At 45.5% G+C, this 22,904-nt stretch overlaps 1 protein-coding gene and 1 long non-coding RNA gene across 2 annotated transcripts in view; one reads left to right on the forward strand and one right to left on the reverse strand.

Annotated features, from left to right (window-relative positions):
- RIPK1 (receptor interacting serine/threonine kinase 1) overlaps window positions 1-22,904 on the forward strand; it is a 24,371-nt gene continuing 1,467 nt past the window's right edge. The window contains exons 1-11 of the mRNA XM_077353067.1: window positions 1-612; window positions 8,379-8,581; window positions 10,616-10,769; window positions 11,749-11,886; window positions 13,697-13,934; window positions 14,024-14,170; window positions 15,120-15,196; window positions 16,813-16,903; window positions 18,349-18,966; window positions 20,611-20,679; window positions 22,569-22,715. Of these exons, the coding sequence (XP_077209182.1) occupies window positions 8,430-8,581; window positions 10,616-10,769; window positions 11,749-11,886; window positions 13,697-13,934; window positions 14,024-14,170; window positions 15,120-15,196; window positions 16,813-16,903; window positions 18,349-18,966; window positions 20,611-20,679; window positions 22,569-22,715 (1,831 nt within the window). The 5' untranslated portion in view covers window positions 1-612; window positions 8,379-8,429. The remainder of the gene's footprint in view (window positions 613-8,378; window positions 8,582-10,615; window positions 10,770-11,748; window positions 11,887-13,696; window positions 13,935-14,023; window positions 14,171-15,119; window positions 15,197-16,812; window positions 16,904-18,348; window positions 18,967-20,610; window positions 20,680-22,568; window positions 22,716-22,904) is intronic.
- LOC143845069 (uncharacterized) overlaps window positions 20,686-22,904 on the reverse strand; it is an 11,600-nt gene continuing 9,381 nt past the window's right edge. Inside the window, exon 3 of the long non-coding RNA XR_013234272.1 lies at window positions 20,686-21,266. This is a non-coding gene — a long non-coding RNA (uncharacterized LOC143845069). The remainder of the gene's footprint in view (window positions 21,267-22,904) is intronic.

A 22,904-nucleotide genomic window follows, 5' to 3' on the forward strand; every position in this document is an offset into this window, starting at 1 on the left:
TCGGAATTAAACCCAAACAAACGATAATTTTATAAACTCCGCTTGATATCCCTTCCATAAAGATAGATTCAAGTGGGTAGCCGTGTTGGTCTCAAATCGCACAACAAAATTTGCATCCAGTGACACCTTTAAGACCAACAAAGATTTATTCGACATGTGAGCTTTGGAGTGCAGAAGAAGTGCATCCAGGCGAAAGGTCAGGCCTCGAATAAATCTTTGTTGGCCTTCAAGGTGGAATCTGTTCAGCATTTTCATTCTGCAGTATAATTCACTTCTCACCCTTTGCCTATACATCTGGACGGGTGTCCTCCTCCTGGCACACGAAAGCTTCCACTTTGAATTAAAAAAAACAAAAAACTGTTGATCTTAGCCGTGCCCCTGGACGCAAACTTTGCTCCGAGCTCCCAAACCTCCGCCTTTCGACCGAGCGCGCCTGGATCATAGGCTAGCCCCGCTTTTTGACTCCGCCCCGGCTAACTTCAGCGAAGAAGGAAGAGACCATCCAGCCGCACGGCAGGCCTTTTCTCCGAGAGGAAGCGGAGTTTGGGAAAGCCCTCGCCTTGGCCCTGGGCGCCCCTGGGGCGAGACTCCCAAGCGGGGAGAGGACAAAAGGTAAAGGTGGCCCGCGTCGTTCGCTTCTTGGCTCTTGAGACGGCGGGCATCCTTAGACGAGTCCCCCCTAGCGATCCCTCGCCCCGGGAAAGCGGAGCGAGTCGCCTTCCGGCTGCCGCTCATGGGGTGGGTGCGATCCCTTGACTCGGGACCCCCTTCACTCGCGTCGGAAGGGTCTCCGGCGGTTATAAAGGCGGGAGGGGAGGGAACATGGGAGGCGGCCGCGAAAACGAAACTAGGCTTCGCTTCACTTCTTACACTGGATTCGCAAACCCTTCCCCATTCGGCTGTGGGCCCGACAAGGGTTTTAAAAAGTTACCCCGCCTTGCAAAATCGGGTGTCCCCCGCACTAGCCTCGCGGACTCCGGAGAGTCCTGCGGATGAAAACGGGTCTGGCTCCTGGAAGTCCCTTGCTCCGGAGCGCTCCCCGGCTAGGCGACATGCTGTTGCTTGGCACAATCTTTTCTTCCCCCAGTCAAAGTACAGGCAGACGGAAGGGATGGATCAAGGTTGGGTCCAGCGGCACCTGTTAGGCCCAACCAAGTTTTATTCGAGGCGGGAGCTCTCTCGTGCACGCCGGACCGCACAGACCAGGAGAGAGCGAATCAGTGAACAGCATCATGAAAATATCCAACAAACATGCGGTATAATGAAGATGTTTAGTGGATCCAAGAGCCTTACTAGAATAACAGGCTGTGTTTATGAGGTTATTGGGTTGTCAGAGCTTTGGGTTCAACTCCAGTTCCAAAAGGAAATGAGTGAAAGAGAGAGAGAAACTATAAACCTGTTGCAGTTCTGGGATCTTCCTGAGGGTGTGTGTAGGTGTGGGGGGATCACCCTTCTTTCTTATAACCAGGGGTGGCCAAACTGTGACTCTCCAGATCAGGGGTAGTCAAACTGCAGCCCTCCAGATGTTCATGGACTACAATTCCCATGAGAATGTAGTCCACGGGGCTCATGGGAATTGTAGTCCACGGACATCTGGAGGGCTGCAGTTTGACTACCCTTGCTCCAGATGTCCATGGACTACAGTCTTTTGGCTGAAGGCCAGCATTGGGAGACCTTCTTGCTGCCTGGTCCCATCCCGTGTCCTGCAGCTGTACCACTCCATTGTCCCCAAACTCATGGCCTTCTCCTCTCTTAATTGTTGCAATTACCATACTGTTCAAGGCTCCCAAGTTATGACTGATGATGACTATCATGACAGTTATGATTTGTTCTTACTGTTTAAAATGGTTTGATGTACGTTCTATTTTACTGGTTCTATGTACATTGCCCCAAGCCGTCACAGCGAGGGGCGGTATATAAACGGAATGAATGAATGAATGAATGAATGAATGAATGAATGAATGAATGAATGAATGAATGAATGAATGAATGAATGAATGAAGTCCATGGACATCTGGAGAGCCACAATTTGGCCACCCGTGCACGAACAAATATGTGAGGAAGATCAAAGTTGCATAACCGGCTTGGTATGCAGAAAATGACAATCCAAACATGAAATGGCTACTATTAATAGCGTACTGTTAATTGCCGCTGACATACAAGCCAATGGTTTATCCAGCGTGACTTTTTAAAACAACTTTCATGAAGGCTAGGGTTCTTGATTTACTTTATATTTGCATCCTAACTCTCTAATAAGGCTTGGCAGAATAGATTTTGAAATAGATTTTTAAAATTGTTAGGGTCCAGCCGAAATAGAAAATGAAAATGCAGTTGCTGGCAGGAGTAGTTTCCTTTAAAAGGAAGAGGTAGTTCTGGAAGACGGAACTCCCAGGTCAAAAGGCACCTCGTTTCTAGAGTTCACCCACAGAACAAGTGTGAACAACACTATTCTTAATGATGTATCTGGACTGAACTCAAAAGGAGATTCAGAATATGCCAATGTGAATAGATGCAAGAGGAAAATCTAGAGTGATATGACCCATATCATAGGTATGTGAGAAGTCTCAATCAAAGTATACTCAAAATTATAAAACTAGAATTAAAATATTTAAACATTGTAATCTTGAGTGTGAGTGGACTAAAGAGAACTAGATTAGGACATCTTCAAGCAGAAGCTTACAAGGTGCTTTATTCTGGGACAAACTTAGAAGAAATGGTGGTGCTGTAATAGTGAGGAGAGACGTGACACAAAGAACTGGGCGCAGTCCAATCAGTCAGACTTCATAGGAAACCTGCCAACGCAACCATTGTTTATGCCCCTATGTCATAGAGCGAGAGGAAGATATTGAAAGTGTTTATTTAATGGTCTAGGAAGAAACTGATCAGGCACCTAAACAGGATGTGCTGATAGTCATAGGCGACTGGAATGCAGCAAAAGTTTGAAACAGAAAACTTGGAGACAAAATGAAGCAGAAGAGCAACTCGCAGGATTTTGTTAAGCTGTTTCTTCATCTGGCCAATGCTCCAACAGCTGCACAGGTTATCAGCTGAATCCCAGACCAGGCTTAACAGAACAGACAATTGTACACAAGCTTCTCTCTCAGTGGCCACTACAAAAATCAAGTAGGTTACTTAATCGGAAGCAGAAGAGGGAGAAGCTCTAGTATGTCTGTTAAAACAAAACCAGAAGTTGATTGTTACTATCAAAATGACAATAAAGCTGAAGTAAAATATCAGGACAATAATAGTGCCAGAATATATTCTAAACAACATGCTTAAAGATTTCTAAGACCGTGCAAAGTACAGATCTGCTTTATTAAGAACTTATTAGGCATGCTGAATGATCAACATGAAAAGGCATTAGCTAATCAGGACTGCCAAAAAGACAACTAAGCAGATTCTTGATCAAATCATGCCTGTCACAGCCCTGATAGTGCCGCTTTCATAGAGCAGTAACATGGGCTCTCTCAGCCCTACCTACCTCACAGAGTGTGGAAGAGAAAGGAAGGGAAAGTGGTTGGAAGCCGCTTTGAGACTCCTTTAGGTAGAGAAAAGTGGGGTATAAAACCCAACTCTTCTTCTACAAGCTAAAATGACTAAACTGAGTTCATCGAATTTTGATTGCATCATGGTAAGACAAGACTCATTGGAAAAGCCAAAGGAGAAATTGATGGCACTAGGTAAACAGGAGGACCCAATATAAATGAATTGAATCCATAAAGGAAGCCATGGTCTTCCGTTTGCAAGATCTGAGCAAAACTGCTACTGATAGGACATTTGGGAGATGATGGATTCATAGGGTGACCATAAGACAGAAATTATTATTATTATTATTATTATTATTATTATTGTTATTATTGTTATTATTGTTATTATTGTTATTATTGTTATTATTGTTATTATTGAATTTATTTCCCGCCACTCCCTTGCGGCTCGTGGCGGGTTACAACAGTATAAAAACCCCATAAAATACATTAAAACCAATTAACATGTCAATAGTTAATGACTACCTGGCAAGAGCGGCTAATCAACTACCCATTCCCCCCCTAGCAAGTGGAGAGGGGATACTGATGGTACTCGTGTCTAATCCCAATCCTCAGGTCCTGGGGGGGCGTAGATGTTAAGCCTGGTCTCAACCGTAAACCTGGCGGAAGAGCTCCGTCTTGCAGGCCCTGCGGAACGATGGAAAGTCCCGCAGGGCCCGCAGCTCTCCCGGGAGCTCATTCCACCAGGCAGGGGCCAGGACCGAGAAGGCCCTGGCCCTGGTTGAGGCCAGGCGTGCTTCCCTAGGGCCGGGGGCGACCAATAGATTTTCTCCCGCAGAACGTAAAGCTCTACGGGGGGCATAGGGCGATAAGCGGTCCCTCAGGTATGTGGGTCCCAACTCGCGTAAAGCCTTGAAGGTTAAAACCAAAACCTTGAACCGGATCCGGGCAGCAATTGGCAACCAGTGCAGCTGCCTCAGCACTGGCTGGATATGGGCCCTCCAAGGTGTGCCAGTGAGGACCCTGGCAGCTGCGTTCTGCACTAGCTGAAGTTTCCGGATCAAGGACAAGGGAAGGCCCGCGTAGAGCGAGTTACAGAAATCTATTCTGGAGGTGACCGTTGCATGGATCACCATGGCCAGGTGTTCGGGGGACAGGTAGGGCGCTAGTAGTCGGGCCTGGCGAAGTTGGAAGAATGCCTGGCCTGCTACTCTTTTGATCTGCGCCTCCAAAGTTAGGGAGGCATCAATGATCACGCCCAAATTCCTGGCCTGGGACGCGATGGTAAGATGCGCCCCTCCCAGGGTGGGCAAGCGCGCTTCCTGATCCTGCCCCCTGCGTCCCAGCCACAGGACCTCCGTCTTGGAGGGGTTGAGTTTCAGACGACTTTGCTCAAACCATTCTGTCACCGCTTCCAAACATCTGGCAAATGGTTCCAGGGGAGAGTCCGGGCGGCCGTCCATGAGGAGATAGAGCTGGGTGTCATCAGCGTACTGGTGGCAACCCAGTTCAAAACTCCGCACCAGCTGGGCCAGAGGGCGCATAAAGACGTTAAATAATGTGGGGGAGAGGACCGCGCCCTGTGGGACTCCACATGGAAGTCTGTAGGAGCGCGAGAGCTCATCCCCCACTGCTACCCTCTGGGTCCGGTCCTGGAGAAAGGAGCGTATCCAGCGTAAAGCTGTGCCCCGTATCCCCGTTTCGGCGAGGCGGTGGACCAACAATTCGTGGTCCACGGTGTCAAAAGCGGCCGACAGGTCCAGAAGAACCAGCACTGCCGACCCGCCTCTATCCAGCTGGCGACGGAGATCATCCAGCAGGGCGACCAGCACCGTCTCCACCCCGTGGCCAGGTCGGAAGCCAGACTGATATGGATCGAGTGCCGAAGTTTCTTCCAAGAATGCCAGGAGCTGGTCTGCCGCGGCCCTTTCGACCACCTTGCCCAGGAACGCTAAGTGCGATACTGGGCGGTAGCTGTCTGGGTCTCGCGGGTCCAGCATAGATCTTTTCAGGAGAGGGCGGACCACTGCCTCCCTTAACTGCTCAGGGAACGTGGTCGCCCTGACCGAACCTAGCAACTCGTCCACTTCGGGTAGAGAGAGCCATCTGAAGCCATCGAACGTCACCTCCAAAGGCGGCCAACAGGTCTCCAGTTCATTTACTGTATTAACTGTGGCGGGAAGAGCGCGACGGAGCGACGAGACTTTGTCCGCAAAATGGCTCATTAAAGCCTCACAGCCTAGTTCTAATTTCCTACTATTTTGGCGCCCCTCAAGGGCGGTAAGGGATCTAACTGTTCTAAATAGTTGGGCCGGGCGAGAGCTTGCAGGCCATCAATTACTTGATGGCCTGCAACACACACAGGTTCTTCTGGGGACGGGGGCTATGAATGTCCCTGTGTGTCAGGTACAGTAACAATACTTTCAAGGTATCTAGGAATTTACATACTTGCTAAGAATGGCCATGGACCAGAGTTCCAAGAGTAAGCAGTGATATACATTAATCCATTACCTTGTAGAAGGTTTTTGTTGCATGAAGCACATGAAGTTAATAATGGCATTGAATTTTAAAAAGCATGGCCCACACTAATTTGTTGTAGTATTCCAGGGACTCAGGCAGAGAGATGTCTTTTCTCAAGCCTGCTAGCTGAAATCTTAAACTAAAAATATCAGGGCTTTAATGCTGGGTTTGTGCATGCAAAACATGTGTTCAGCATCTTGTAGTATATGAAAAGCATGGTTTGGCTGCTTGCAGACTCACCATGGGGTGCATGGTACAACCAAATGGAACTGTCTGCCTGTCCTGTGCTGCCATGTGAGGTAAGTTTCCCTGCTTTGCTGCTATATTTCTAGTCGTTTATGCAGCATGGTCAGATTTGCCTCATCACATGATTTGGTTACAGATGCACAGCATCCCAAGTCATAAACTGGAAAAGTGGAATTGCTCAAGCCAAAAGCAATGAATTGGATGCTGTCTGTATTTGGCAGGTATCATTCCTGCAAAAAGAGAGGTCTCTCAAGGTTTCTGCAATGACTTAGAAGCCTAATGTTACTTCTGTAAGGGTTACTGGCAAGATTCTTTAGAGCTCTTCAGCTTAGCTGTGTCATTTGTTTCTCCTGTCCTGGAGTTGAGCTGGTTTCCCGGAAGCCTCTTGTTGCTGCCCCTCCTCTCCACTCTCCCCCTCGCTCCAGAGAGACTCTGCTGCTCTTATCTTCACTTTTGGTATGCTCACCTGGATGTGGGAAGGATATCCTGCCTTGTGGTTTTCTTGGAAAAGTATTTGGAATGTGCCCAAATTGGGCCCTGGGGAGCTGCTGTGTTCTCCTGATTTAGAAGAAGGTTGGTTCTTACATGCCCCTTCACCCTCCCCTCCCCCTCCCCACAAAAGACACCCTGTGAGGTAGGGGAAGCTGAGAGAGCCCTGCTATTACTGAAGAAGAAGAGCTGGTTCTTATATGCTGCTTTTCTCTACCCGAAGGAGTCTCAAAGCGGCTTACAATCTCCTTCGCTTTCCTCTCCCCACAACAGACACCCTGTGATGTGGGTGAGGCTGAGAGAGCCCTGATATCACTGCTCAATCAGAACAGTTTTATCAGTGCTGTGGCAAGCCCAAGGTCACCCAGCTGGCTGCATGTGGGGGAGTGTAGAATCAAACCCGGCTCGCCAGATTAGAAGTCCGCACTCCTAACCACTACACCAAGCTGGCTATTAGTTTGTGTATTTTAACATGTGTTGGAACTTCCTGGCTTTGTAGTGTTAAAGGGGTCAGTTGTCCCAGACCGTGTGTAGATTGGTTAATTATTATGTTGAGTGCTGAGGCCCATGATCCGGCCTTTGAAGTAACAACCCAGCCCCAGAGTGTTAGGTCTGCATGTTCATTTGCTCATGAATGAAGGGCCTCATTTAACAGTCTTTTCTGACAGCCAACCTGTAGTCTTGGCCTGGAGTTCTCCAGCCTGGAGACAACTGTAAACATTTGAATTTTCACCTATTTCCTGTGGTTCTTAGTTAAGGATTCCTGGATTGCATTCCTACTATTTTAAAGACGTTATTCTACTTTCCTTTATATTTGATTTACATGTTGAAGTTTATTGTCAGTGCTTATTTGTGGAGACATTTGCATCAGGACTCTGCTTGCTTTTGAATGTTGTAGTTTTTATCTGGAAAGGGGGCACCATGGTTCCCAGGATGTTTTGACTTAGAATCACTGTAGGTAATAGTATGCTCTGATGTGAACTACACATATTTGCAGAATTGGTGCAAAATGGAAAGTCACACGCCTATTTGGTGATGTCCTCCTGATGTGTTTAACTTTCATTTTACACTGCATATGGGTGGAGTCCAAAACAGCATAAACATAATGTAATGGCTTTAGAAATTGCTTTTAGCAATGCCTACCTGCCACGTTAAAGCCTGCAATGCTCTCTGTGGGCTTGTCTAATAAACAATTTTGGATTAATCTTTCATGGATTGTCCTGCCTGTTTTCCTGTCCCTTGGATGTGCATCATGGGCAGCATGACAAGCTGCTGGTGGGAAACAGGGAGAGGCCAGGAGGTAATCCTAGTTGAAAGAAAGATGGCTATTGAATGAGACTAGTGTGAGACGAAAAGGCATAGACTTAAGAAGAATCCTCAATCTGGCCCTGGCTAGCACTTGGGAGAGCAATCTCCAAGGAATACCATGATTGTGACAGGCAGTGGTAAACCACCTCTGAACGTCTCTTGCCTGGCTGCCCGGTAATCTTAGGATCTCCTGGCTACATAACGCACATGCCATAAGATAAATAAGTTAAAAAATCACCAGCAGAAGATGTCTGCGCTCTTTTGCCTCTTATTTACTATAGCAGCAGAATGATGGACCGCCATGCCTTACTTTCTGTGCCCTTGTTACAGATCGAGGATTTTATTTTTCTGAATTGCTGGACTGCTGCACAACCTGCAAACATGTCTCTGGAGGATATATTGATGAATTCTGCGGACCTTCTGCAAAAAGCTCAACTGGACGCAGGTGGATTCGGCATGGTTTCCTTATGCTACCACAAGAGACATGGCCTCGTGGTGTTAAAAACAGTGTATACTGGGCCTAAGCGTGCCGAGTAAGTTGGAGAATCATTGATTGTTCCCAGAGAGGAAAGGGAAAACTTGAAGTCCAAGCAGGCAAGATGCTGGGAGATGCATGGTCAAATCCTACCAGCATCTATTAAAAATGAAATGCAGGGAACATGAGGCCTTGATTCAGATAAGGAGAGAGACAAGGTGTAATCTTTTACTCAACACCCCCCTCCCATTTTCCCAGTGGAAACCAGGCTCCCTATTTTGTTATACGGCCCTTTCAAGGACACAAGAAAAACAAAGCCATTTGTCTGTCACCTATCTTCATAAAAGAGTAATAGAGATCTGTGATCACATCTGGTTTTAATAGGTGTGCTTATCATCTGGGTTTTTGTGTTTGCCTACTAGATCCGTTGCTCTTTTGACATACCCACACAAGAATACAGCCGGAGATGGGTTTTAATTCATTTCATTTATTACAAGATCAGCCAATATACGAGTACGAGTTAACAGAAATAAAACTTATAAAAACAATAACATTCTTAACTTTGTTTAGCACTAATTTTAGTAGCACAAGGCAGTTAATGAAAAGATTGAAGCATCTCTTGCTGATCATCTAAGCCAAAATGCAATATTTGGCCACTTTAAGAGTGATTCCATTAGGACGACCTGCAGGTAGAGTATGCATAAAATTTAGCAGATCTTCTTGGATGTGTACATAATATAAGGTTAACATACAAGGAACAAATATCCTTACAAAATGAACAGTGAAAACCTGTTTCTATGGTGTTCGGTTCACAAGAACACAAGTAGTGGGAATAAGTAATACCTAGATCAGCCTTTTTCATCCTTTTGACCATGGAGGAATCCCTGGAATACTTTTCAGGCTTTGAAGAACACTGGAAGTGGTGACATGCCCCTTCGGAGACGTGAGCACGGAAATAAGATGCAAGAGCCAGCAATCAATCAATGATTTACCGTTTCCATTCTGGAGAAAGAAACTAGGACTATAGAGGAACAGGATTAGTGGGCTCCAGTGATGTCTGGTGATGTTGGCAGCCATCTGCTAGGAAAGGTCCCATAACCTCTGGGGAGCTCTCATGTAACCCCCGGGTTCCCTGGAACTTTGGTTGGGAATCCATGATGTATCTATTTGCCTTGCAGCTGAACTGAGGCTGGAACATTGAAATAGCCAAAGTTAGCTCTGCAGTATTTAGGAAAGTCTAAGGAATAGAGATGACTTGCAGGAACACAATTTTAAATCTGGTTCTCTACTGACAGATGAGAATTGACTCAGATTCTATCTACTTGAGGAGCCACATATGAGATTCTTTGCTTGTTTCGTTAGCTCCCAGGAACTCAAGATGGCATAGAGCTGGCTGGGGGCAATAAGCCTATACAATTGTAATTTCTTTTCAAAAGCATCCACCCAGCCGGAACGAAAGCTCTCTTAAAAAATTAAAGGAGCCAACTAATCTCAAGAGGGTTCAAATTTAATTTAAGCCCAAAGCCCACCATGTTACTAATTGTGCATATATAATGATATATATATGTATAAACAGTTTCCAAATAATTAAAAATAAATCCATGCATAATTAGCCGTATGCCATGCGCTCAAATACTGATGACGTTCCAAGACCTTCAGTCCATCAATTCACCAGAGGTGGGTATTTATCTTTCCAGTGTTGTAATATGAGCCTTTTAGCTGTAGTAAAGATATAGTGGATTCCTTTTGATAGCCTCCAAGACTGGCAGATAGTTTAAAAGTATATAAGCATCCTCAAAAATCAGTGAACATTTTAATACAAAATAACTTATTTCCAGAAAAACCAAATGACTGAACACAGCCAAAGCATATTTTAAGGGATATGACCTGTGAGTTACAACACCAACAATTAGACATTTTACTCAATCCTTTGCTAATGAGTTGTTGTGGTATCCATTGTATCATAAATATGGATGGGCATGAACTGGTTCATGATCTTAAAATGGTAACAAATTTGGCTGGTTCTTCCCCCCCCCCCCAAAACCCACATTATATTAGGTTTAGTTATGCATGTGTTTCCCCCCCACCCCAGATGTAATGCTTCTCTTCTTGAAGAAGGCAAAATTATGCAAAAACTAAATCATGACCGTGTGGTGAAACTACTGGGGGTCATCTTGGAAGATGGTAACTACTCCCTTGTGATGGAATACGTGCACAAAGGGAACCTGATGAGAGTTCTAAAAACAGTGAGTAGACAGCATGGTTGATACCTTACAGAGAAACCAACTAGTAATTTTTGAATATTAGAGATCATTTTATGTTTGCTTTTGTGGACAGCTTTTTGTTGCAGTGAGAACTGGGGAATCAGAGGTTCCCTACATTGATTTGGACTTGTTCATGTAATTCATGTAATTATGATCCCCAAATAGTGAAATCTGGGAGCATTTGGAAGCTTAGAATATGTGGTATGTTACACATGTGAACATCAGGGGCACTGGATTGGATCCAGCCAGCTTTTCTGTTAGTAAAAAAGGAAGGAGAGGGTTTGTTTGACCACCAAAAGTCTGTACTAGGGAACCATGGGGACCTTTGTAGTTAAAAACCATCTGGAATTGGAGCTGCAACAGAGAGGAATTAGGATCCAAACCATTCTAGACTCAGAAGGTAGAGATGATGAATCTCAGACTGAATGCATCTGTTACTCACAAGCATAGCTGTTTGTGCTGTGTTGGTTTATCTCCTTGATTTCGGAACTGTGAAACCTACAGTTCTGCAACCAGACCAAATTGCTGACTATACATATATTTATTCTCTTTCTGCGATGTGGAGTTTGAAGGAATTTGAAACTCGCACTGGGATGGCATGGGAAAAAGGAGTGTCATTCAACTGTGCAAATTAAAATGTGTCATATTTGGTATTTGAGCTATTCTAGCCCATCTAGAAAGACTTATGGAAAAACTGCTTGTTCTAGTGAGGAAAAGTTAGCTGGAAGGAGCCCTCAAACACCTCTGCAGGGTAGTTCTAAGCAGACTTTCTCTCTTCTCAGCCCACTGATTTCAATGAATGCAGAAGGTGTAATTCTGTTTAGGACTGTTGTTTAAGCCCCTCAGGTCCTAAGAATTCAAACACTCCTGGTTAACATTAATAGAATACAGACTGAAAAAAGGAAGGTGCTTAAAGCTCTGTATATTTCAGATTAAGTTTGCTATTTTGGCTTTCTTGCAGATCGAAACTCCCTTGCCACTGAAAGCAAGGTTCATCTTGGAGATCATTGAAGGAATGCTTTACCTGAGTGAAGAAGGTTTAGTGCACAAAGACCTAAAGCCAGAAAACATCCTTGTGGATGAGGACTTTCACATCAAGGTACCCTTTAGCACAAAGCTCCTGGCTGGGTCTCTAAAAGGGTGAGATGTTACTTAAGAGCGAGACCCACACAAACATTGACAGATGAATATCCTGTGGTGATGTGTGGCCCTGTCTTCAGAAAGCAAAAAAATTGGTTTGAGTTTGTAACGAGACAGACATGGCTCGGGGAAATAATTTTTCAGCCTGTGATCCTAACCCAGGGGTAGTCAAACTGTGGCCCTCCAGATGTCCATGGACTACAATTCCCATGAGCCTCTGCCAGTGAATGCTGGCAGGGACTCATGGGAATTGTAGTCCATGGACATCTGGAGGGCCACAGTTTAACTACCCCTGTCAGCTGGTGCCCATCAGGGCAGACTACACCGAGTTGGGGAGGCTGATGTTCTGACTCACTGCATGGAACAAAAATGCACAATGACCAGTCTGCCAGAATTCACAGATGCGGAGCATTTATTTTTTGTTTTTTAATCTCTCAGCAAACCGCAGCAACAAAATGCGGCATGGCTTGCTTTTCTGGTCCCCTGATGTAAACCTCTTTACATTCTCCTGGCTGAGTCTGGGCATTCATTCATCCCATCAGTCACTTGAAAAAAATAAAACAAAAGCTTAGTTTAAAGCATGCTTAAGGGTATTGCTAAGTGATGTAGCTTAATCTCCCTTTCCCCACAACTCCATTTCAAGAAAGCAAGAAATTTTAAAATAATAATAATTGTAGAATAATAAAGATTTGCATCAAAAGCCCTGTTGATTGTGGCTTGGTGTGTCAGAGCTATAGACCTTGCAGATACAAACAAAGCATCCTGAAAAGTCACAGGACATATCTTCCCTGGACTGTTCGAAGTTAGAAGAGGATTTGCATAAAATACTTCTTTGCATCAAACAAGAACAGTACCACATACAGAAAGCTAATGTGTCAGAAAGACTCCCTGACATGCTGGCTTTTTAAAAGAGGTAATGGGCACACGTACATGCATGCATCGCCGCCCCCCCCCCAATATAATGTAATTTTTCTGCATGTTCAAAATGGTGTGCCATGTACATGTTCTTCAAACAGATTAAGCATGCTTTGGAACTTCCTGTTCATTGTTGAAAGGAATTGCTTCCAATTTGTGAATTTCAGAAATACTTGTGGAAAGAAGAGATGCAATTAAAACAGGGGTAGTCAAACTGCGGCCCTCCAGATGTCCATAGACTACAATTCCCAGGAGCCCCCTGCCAGCAAATGCTGGCAGGGGGCTCCTGGGAATTGTAGTCCATGGACATCTGGAGGGCCGCAGTTTGACTACCCCTGAATTAAAACAACTTTAATTAAGAGCCAGTGTGAAGTGGTAGTTAAAGAGTGGTGGACTTTAATCTGGAGAATGGGGTTTGATTCTCCATTCCTCCATATGCAGCCAGCTGGGTGACCTTGGGCTAGTCACAGTTCTTAGTGCTGTTCTCATGGAACAGTTCTCCTAGAGCTCTCTTAGCCTCACCTACCTCCCAGGTTGTCTGTTGTGCTGAGAGGAAGGGAAAGCTGCTTTGGGACTCCTTCAGGTAGTGAAAAGTGGGGTATAAAAGACAACTCTTCTTAATCTAATCCAATACAAAGGTGGTGTTTTCTAGTTTTGCAGTGGTGATGCTATGACAGGCATAAGAGAACTGGCATGTGGCAGCCCTGTTTGGAACTTGTCATGGTTAATCAAGTACTGAACCCGATTTTGAGAAAAGTTTTTGTGCTAAGCATACAGGATTGTCACATTGCATCTCAGTTCAGCCCTGCTCCTCTCCCCTCCTCACTATAACAGTCCTTCCATCGGCTTTGCAGATAGCAGACCTTGGTGTTGCCTGCTTCAAAAACTGGAGCCGGCTGACGAAAGAGGAGACCAGCCGACAGAGGAAACTCAAGGGCAGTACGAAGAACAGCAAGAGCAGCGCAGGCACCCTTTCCTACATGGCTCCAGAGCACTTGAAATCCATTAATATCACACCTGTGGAAAAATCAGATGTTTACAGCTTCGGCATAGTATTGTGGGCTATCTTTGCTCAGAAAGAACCGTATGAGAGTAAGTGCCTTATCTCGGTTTGCTAAAGTGGTTTTGCAGCACGGTTTCTCTAAAGATAATCGTCAGCGTGTTTGATTCGCCTCCTCCAGATGCCACGAATGATGAGCACATGTACTTCCGCGTCATGCAAGGGGATAGGCCAGATGTATCCGAAATCAAGGAAAGTTGTCCAGAGATCATTTCTTTAATGGAACAGTGCTGGAGTCAAAATCCAGAAGATCGGCCAAACTTTGCAGGTAGGGAATGACTATTGTCCTCAAACAAATCCAGCAATATTTTAAAATAGCGCAAGCCAAGATATACTGTGGGTGATAGACTAAGCAGAGCAGAGGAATCATACCATGAATTCTCAGGTGGTGCATGACCTGGGTAGCCCAGGCAAGCCTGATACTATCAAATCTTGGATCTTGGAAGCTAAGCAGGGCCAGCCCTGGCTAGTGCTTGGAAGGGTGACCACCAAGGAATAACAGGGACATGATGTGAGGGCAGGTAGCGGCAGGCCACTAAGTCCACTTGGTGTACTGGAGAACCAGCTTGGTGTAGTGGTTAAAGGCAATGGCCTCTGATCTGGAGAACCAGGTTTGATTTCCCACTCCTCCCCATGCAGCCAGCTGGGCGACCTTGGGCCAGTCGTAGTTCCTCTCAGAGCTCTCTTAGCCTCACCTACCCCACAGGGTGTCTGTTGTGGGGCAGAAATGGAAGTTGACTGTAAGCCACTTTGAGACTCTTTCGGGTAGTCAAAAGCAGGGTACAAAAAAATCCCAGCTGTTCTCTGAATATCCCTTGTCTGGCAGCCAGGCAATTTTAGGATCTATATCATGCAGCTATATTACACAGCCATACAATAATAATAATAATGCCCAAGTGGTGGTGGGTTCTCTGCAGACTCTATAAATAACAGCAAAGTAAAGGAGTGTGAGGTATAAAACAACCACTTTAGACTGCAGCTGTGCAGGAGAACCTTTCCAAGTGCTCTACTTTACGAACCGTTACCTGAAAGTAGGAAACCAGGATATCAGGACAAGGGTACTTGCTTTGCCCTCTACCTGCCTGTGCCTGCAATTTCTGTTTTTTTAATACCATGTTGCTTTTTACGAGTAAGAGAGAAATTACATAAAAACATAGTGCACCTTGTTTTCATCAAGGACTTCTTGGATTAATTTGCAACACTTTGATTTGCTGCAGAAATCAATGAGGCCTACAAACCGCTTTACCACCAGAAGTTTCAGAAATACATAGAAGACGATGTGCAAAAGATAAAAGTAAGTTATCCAGCATACGATATGCATTGTACCACACCTGGAGGGATGCTGCCTCCCACCAACTTGGGACCTTCGCAGGATTCCCCCAAGTCTCAGGATGGGACTCAGATTCTCCAGACCACATGGGGTCATCTCTTTCTCCCCAGTATAGGGCATGTTTGCATCCACAACCCTGCTACCACCCTCCTCTCTGGCTTGGCTTCCAGAGCCTCCTTCATACCCAAGTTCCCTTTCCTAGTACCACCTCCTTCTCCTCTGCCCTGCCTTCCCATTTGCTGTGTTTCACACTGTTTTACAGTGAAAAGTTTTACACTGTCTCCGAGATCAAAATAAAAGTCCAGTGGCCCTTAAAGACTGATATTTATTTCAACAAGTCATAGCTTTATTTATTTCATGAGTCATAGCTTACGTCTTCAAATATGAGAGCAAGCTAGAGCCAGACTGGTGCTGTGCTTAAGAAGAGCAGTGGATTCTAATCTATAGAGCTGGTTTTGATTCCCCACTCCTCCACATGCAGCCAGCTGGGTGACCTTGAACCAGTGACAGTCCTATTAAAGCTGTTCTCAGAGAGCAGTTTCTCTCAGAGTTCTGTTAGCCTCACCTATCTCACAGGGTGCCTGTTGTGGGGAGAGGAAGGGAAGGCAGTTGTAAGCCACTTTGGGACTCCTTTGGGCAGAGAAAAGCAGGGTATAAAACCCAGCTCTTCTTCTTCTTACTTGTCAGCATCCTACCTGGCCACTGTGATCCATGCAATGGTCACCTCCAGATTTAACTACTGCAACTTACTCTATGCAGAGCTATCCTTGTACTATCCAAGGACTTCAACTGGTGCAGAATGTGGCTGCCAAAGTCCTTTCAAGAAACGCATGGAGAGAACATATTTGACCAGTGCTCTCCAAGCTGCACTGACTCCAGATCGCATTCAATGTGTTGGTTCTTACTTTTAAGGCCCTAAACCAGGGGTCATCAAACTGCGCCCCTCCAGATGTCCATGAACTACAATTCCCATGAGCCCCTGCCAGCGAATGCGTTCTTCCAGCGGCAGCGGCGGTCTGATGGGGCGGTAGCTGCCGTGGGCAGCGTTGTTTCGGCGGCGGCGGCCTGACGCGGCGAGAGGCGCTTTGCGCCTCTCGCCGCATCAGGCCGCCAGGCAGGGAGCCCCCGGCCGCCACGCTCTGCGCAACTGCCGGGGGTTCCCTCGGGCGTCAGGCTGCGCGCGGCTCGCAGTTGCTGGGGCTGGGAATCGGAGGGACCAATCGGCAGGCGCTTTGCGCCTGCCGATTGGTCCCTCCGATTGTCTGTCGTGAGGAAGGGTCCAATCCGGACCCTTCCTCATCACGGACAAATCCCACCTAGCAAGCCCTTAATGCTTTATTTAGTCCGTGGCGCCCGTGGCGCCACGGGCAGTTTAAAGATATATTGTAAGCCCATGGGGAAGGGCACCGTATAAATTGGAAAATAAATAAAATAAAGGTGGCTTTAATGCTTCTGAGCATGCAAAACTGTTGCCCACATCTAGACATTTTCTTTGATGAATGTTCTGAGTTACATACTCATGAAAGTTAGGGCATCGGATATGATATAATCAACTATTTGTGTGTGTGTGTATTTGATAGCAAGTGTACCCTGAACCTAATGAACTTGTGAAGAGGATGCAGTCTCTCCAAGTAGATGCTGTCGCAGGACCGCCAAGTAGCCCCCGGATAGGTAATCCATTTCGGTTTTCTTAACAGGTTATTTTTTTGTGTTGCTCGACCTTCAGAATTGTTCACCTTACAATGCAAACCCACTCCACATGCAAACCCAGACCTGTGATCCCTGAAAGAGAAAGTAACGTTGAGACCTGTAGTTCCAAGTACATCCTCTCAGAACTTCTTTGGATTTGCACTCTACTCCATTCTGCTTAAAATCAAGACTACTCTTGGATAGAGGCAAACTACTAGGGAAGTCCATCTTGGATACACAATTTCAGCTTTGGGGAAGCAGCAACAATTTCCCTGCATAGGTAGTGTCTAGGGTAGACAATACCTTGTGGAAGTTCAGTAGCCAGGAATGGAGAATAGGCAGGATTTCTAATGTTGAGGAATGGAGTTTCATTGGCCCACTGATCTGTACCTCCACTGAAGACCAACCTAGTTTATTTTTACTCCCCCCCTCTTTTTTATGCTGGTTGCCAGTAGCAAAAGCTGTGACGGCCAAGAAAATCTTGGCTGCCAAGTAGATCTTTGGGCTTTTTTTATTTATAATGATGCTTGTGAACCAGTCAGAGGTTTTGAATATGCAGACCAGTAAAGAGAGAGCAGCAGCAACCATTTTGTGTAGGGTTTATGGATGAGCTTATACCTTTAGAGCCAGTAAGGAAGTACTTAGAATTATAGAATCATAGAATAGTTGGAAGGGCCTACACAGGCCATCTAGTCCAACCCCCTGCTCAGTGCAAGATCAGCCTAAAGAATCCATAATAAGTACCTGTCCAGCTGTTGTTTGAAGGCTGTCAGGGAGGGGGGAGCTCACCACCTCCTAAGGTAGCTGATTCCACTGTTGAGCTACTATGACTGTGAATCATAGTGAAACCTCACCCAATATCTAGCCAATATCGTTCTCCACATAGTTTAAACCCATTACTGCAGGTCCTGCAGGACCCATTACTGCAGGCTACCAACAGGAACCTTTCCCTGCCCTCCTGCCCTCCAAATACTTAAAGACAGCAATCATGTCCCCTCTCAAATCCCTCAGCCTTTCCTCGCAGGGCTTGGTTCCCAGGCCCTGGATCATTCTCCCCACTCTCCTCTGAATCCTATGAATTTTGTCCACGTTTTTGAAGTGAGATCTTCAGAACACACAGTACTCCAGGTGGGGTATGACCAATGCAGTATACAGTGGAACTATGATGCCTTGTGATTTTGTGATTTTGATAGATTCAAATGAGTAGCCGTGTTGGTGTAGCACAATGAAATCAGAGTCCAATCTTAAAGGTGCTACTGGACCCTGATTTTATTGTGATTTTGATGTGTTGCCTCTGTTGATGCAGCCCACGAGTGCATTTCCTTTCTTTGCCGCCACATCACACTGTCTGCTCCTATCTATCTCGCCTGTCAAACCCAGTAGAAAATTTCAGTCATCCCTTTGCAAATCTTCCTGTTCCACTGCAGATCTGCCCAGTTCTCTGCACAGTTCTCAGGATCTTGCAGCCAACTCCGTGGATGAAGCCTTGTTTGGGGCTTGTCAAGAAAACAAGCTTGGGGAGAGCTGGGAAACCTCATTTGAGCCCCTTCCTAGGAACAGGGCCAGAATTGTGCAAGACGTTGACGATAAATTGCTGGCGGAACTGAACTACCACCTATACGGCAGCAGGATGGACAAGGCGGAAAGCTCCTCTGCGGCATACAGTGCAGAAATGCGAGAGGAGGAGAGGAGGAGGAGGGTTTCCCATGACCCCTTTGTAAAGCGAGCCGCTACCCCACAGGCCCGAGAGACACACTCAAGAGCTGAAAACACCAGACTAAACTTCAGTCATTACCATCACCGAAGGCAACAGTCACCGGGTGGAGCGCTGTCGGAAAGGCACAACATGCCATACAGTCCAAATCATTCATACGGAGTGAGGCCTGCCGATCTGAGGACGGGCATGGATGCAGGGGATATGTATGGATCGCATTCAGTGGATGCTGTCAGTTACGTTAAGCTGCCTGTCTCTGAATCTGGTGCAGGACATCACCCAAAGCCCACGGTGCCATATTGCATCCCCAGAGGCCGAAACACAGAAGCTGGTAAGTGTTGGAATATGCAAGATCTATTGTGCAAAGAAGTCACTGGAAAACCCTACCGGGGGGGGGGGGGAGGCTAGTAAAGGGACAGCTAGCCAGAATACCAAGGTTAGGGGCCTCTCCCTTTTTCTAATAGTTCCCCTTCTTGCACCTAATGGGTTAGTTTAGGTTTTCCCCTGTTCTGCCTCTCTTTCCAGCTAGAGCAGACAGACTGGTTTCTACCTCTCCTCTGTTATTGTTGTTATTGTTATTGTTTAATTTCTTACCCGCCTCCCCCCGAAGGCTTCAGGTCTTTCCAAGGTTGCCTGGTGCAGTCGTCTGGGTGGAGGTTCCCCCCGCATTCAGGATACACCTCGGCCCCCCACCCTGGAACTCCCCTCCAAATTCAGACGAACCCAGAAGAACATTGCATTTTACCGTGGCATGCTAACGAACCCATGTATGTGGGGGCAAAACTATGGTTTGAAGCAAATTCTACCATAGAGTTTTCCCCAAAAGCCAGAAGGTCACCCCGATGTCTCTGACATGCCAATATCACTTCTGGGTAATGGCAGCACATCAGAAAAGCTTCTGGAATGACCCCCCTCCCCCCCTGCTGGCAGTGCAATCCTACCTGTTTCCTAAACAATTTGCTCTCTTATTCAGTAAATCTATTTTGTTCTTAATCATGTGCTCAGCTTCTATGCACATTTAGACTTAGATTCTGCCAACAGCAAGTGTGCTGTTTGGGAACATAACGTAGGGGGAAAGAGAACACACTAGGCTATTACTGACGGGTGTGAACTGGAAAGGTCGGCTTACAGACACTAGATGAGGTGCAAGCTAAAGTGTTAATTTTCACTGATTCCTTCTTCCTGCTGCCGACCCTCATAACGCCATTGTTCAGGGTCTCCTTCCTATCCCTTCGGAGCAGTATTGCATGGAGGTTGATGAGACACGGGAAAGTTCCAGCAATTTAGTCTGGATTTCAGACCATTAACTCTGCTGTCCATTCTGCATGGGCAGACATTAATCCTACACTACTAATTCTGGATGGCTAAAATATAACATAATGGGGAGTATACCTGTCTGTACACAAGTATGTCACTGAAGGCATATGATTTCAGTTTCTAGCCTGCAAAAATGTGTCATCGTCCCCCTTGCTGGTCTACCAACACACATCTGCCACTGTGGTGTAGTGCTTAAGAGCAGCAGACCCCCCTGCTCCTCCACATGCAGCCTGCTGGGTGACCTTGGGCCAGTCACAGTACTCTTAGAGCTGTTTTCAAAGCAGTTCTGTTAAGAGCTCTCTCAGCCCCACCAACCTCACAAGGTGTCTGTTGTGGGGAGAGAAAGGGTAAGGTGTTTGTAAGACTCATTCAGGTAGCAAAAGGTGGGTTATAAAAAAATAGCTCCTCTTCTTCTTTGTCATTTATGGATAAATAAAACAGAACTGAGATTGGTTATGATTCCCTGCTGAAGGTGATGCTTATCACAGGCAACCAGGTGGGTGGCAATTCATAAGTCTGAGGCACAACAGGGGTGAATTGTACCTCATTAGTTCGTACAGAAACTCAGATCCTCACTAGCTTAACTAGAATGTTAACAATGATTCTGTCCCATTAGAACTTGTACCGTAAGTATAATACAATGTGTGTAATTGTTTAGGTTCAGTGGAGTTTCATCCTTCTGTGACGGCAAGCGTTGCACAAAGTTCTATGCACAGAAAAAGCACAGGTAATCAATCGGCTGCAGTTATTTTCTTAATATCGGCAGTACAAATCTGATACGGTTTGCCCCAAATCTATTCATACTAGTAACCAAAACAAATTTGTGATCTGAAAACTCTCTAGCTGCTTAAATGTAGCTGAATTTTAAATGCATGAGCAATATTAAACCGGAGGCTTGTGGCCCCTTTAAGGAGGGCAGAATTTTATTGCTGCTTTAGTGTTCATGGACTGGAGCCCACCATGAAGGGCCAGTGTGGTGTAGCGGTTAAAGAGTGGCAGACCATAATCAGGAGAACCGGGTTTGATTCCTCACTCCTCCAACATGCAGCCATCTGGATGACCTTGGGCCAGTCACAGTTCTCTTAGAGTTGGTTTGGTAGAGCAATTCTATTATTGCTCTCTCAGCTCACTTGCCTCACTGTTGTCGCATTTGCCAGCCACTTTGGGACTCCTTTGGGTAGTGAAAAGTTGGGTTCTTCTTCAGATACAATCAACTCTTGACTGTACCTCTAGAAGTGGGTTTTGGTTGATGAATTATTCTGAAATACAACGATTAGCTTGTTTTTTCTGCCTTGGGCTAACGGTGCTCCCTTTCTGAAAGAGAAAACAAAAATGTTTCTGGAAAAGCATAGAACACTTATTCTTACCTAAAATATCAACAAATGCAATTAAAGTATGCTGTAATGCATAATAAAAGTACATTGTATTTCTGCTCTTACATGTTTCAAGAGTAATCCTATTACTCTTTAAACACAATCGTTCTACTGACCTAGCTGCATGACGTTAACCTTCACTGAATTTGAATTTAAGGCAGCTGCCTTTATGAATAGGCTCAGAGGAACAGACCATTAGCTGATATACTCAGCTACAAGAGCATGATTTGTGAATGTTAATGCTGGCAAACCCTGAGGAGCAAGGAACCTATGGGGAGAAGAGGAGGTTGCATCATTGGATCATAAAAATGTCAGTCAGCAGTTTTCCCCACACATTCAAGGATAGACACAAACCTTGATTGGCGAGGGATCCAAGAGGACCTCCGATTATCTCCCTACAACTCCCAGAAGTAGGGTTGCAAACCATTATTTGGAGCCTGGAGATCTCCCAGAATTACAACTGATATCCAGCCCACAGAAAATGGCTGCTTTGGAGGGTGGCCTCTTTGCTGTGGTCTTTCTCCTCCCCAAACTCAACCCCCCAAACCCCCAAGAATTTCATGACCTGCAGTGAACATCCCTGCTCATCAGTTATATGCAAATTAAGTGCAATTGCCTAAATGATGATAATGTACATGACTGGTCGTGGTGCAGGATTCAAGATTAGAGGGGGGTATAGTGTGACCAAAATGGGAAAGTGAAACCAGCCCTTTTCTTTCTGCCTCCCCCTCCTCCATGGAGAGAATGCTTTCATAGTATTATCTCAGTATTCCATTGGGACATTTTTGACCATTTCACGAATCTTGTTGGGCTTCACCTACTCTACATGAGATTGCATTGGAATATTTTGGGACTGCATTTGAAGATAATCACATTCATTGATCAGGGTCCAAACTTTGCTTGATCTTTAAATCAAACAGGATTCTCACAGCCCTTTTAAAACGGTATTTTCTGTAGGGTAACTTTCCTGTATTGCTCTCAGTGAAACTATCAACTGGAACTGCAAACATATCTGATGCATCCGTAATTCAAATGTGTGTTACAGTTTCACAGATACCTTTTAGTTTTTGCAGCGTAACATACACCAGGATCAAACGATCCATTTATTGTGTTATTTCTTCTTTTCATTTTGATTGTTTGGTTAAAGTTTTACTGCCTAAAAGTATTACTTATCCTACTGTCTCCATCCCTTGTTTTGTGTGAATTTGAGCGATATGTGTTTTTTTTACTGTCTCATATACAGAAGAATTGGCACAGTACAACATAGTTAACAGCTATGGGATTCAAATAGGGCCCCACAACAGCATGACGATAAATGATAAGCATTCCCAAATGTGCTCCTATCCAGCAAATGCTAACTGCAGCGATGCAGGTTACCAGAAACTGTTTGGTAAGTGTATAGAAATCAGGATGGTTTGTCTTTAAGGTCGTAGTCTTTGGTTTAGGACTATTCCAGCTGGTTCTCATGACTCTGTTCAGAAGCATAGTTTTAAGTATTTTGTGCCTTTTCAGTAAGATTTTGGGAATCTGCATCTGTGGCTTCATATTGTGTCCCGGAGGATAACTAGATTCATCCTAA

Source organism: Paroedura picta, chromosome 9, assembly GCF_049243985.1.
Source record: "Paroedura picta isolate Pp20150507F chromosome 9, Ppicta_v3.0, whole genome shotgun sequence".
Lineage (NCBI taxonomy): Eukaryota > Metazoa > Chordata > Lepidosauria > Squamata > Gekkonidae > Paroedura > Paroedura picta.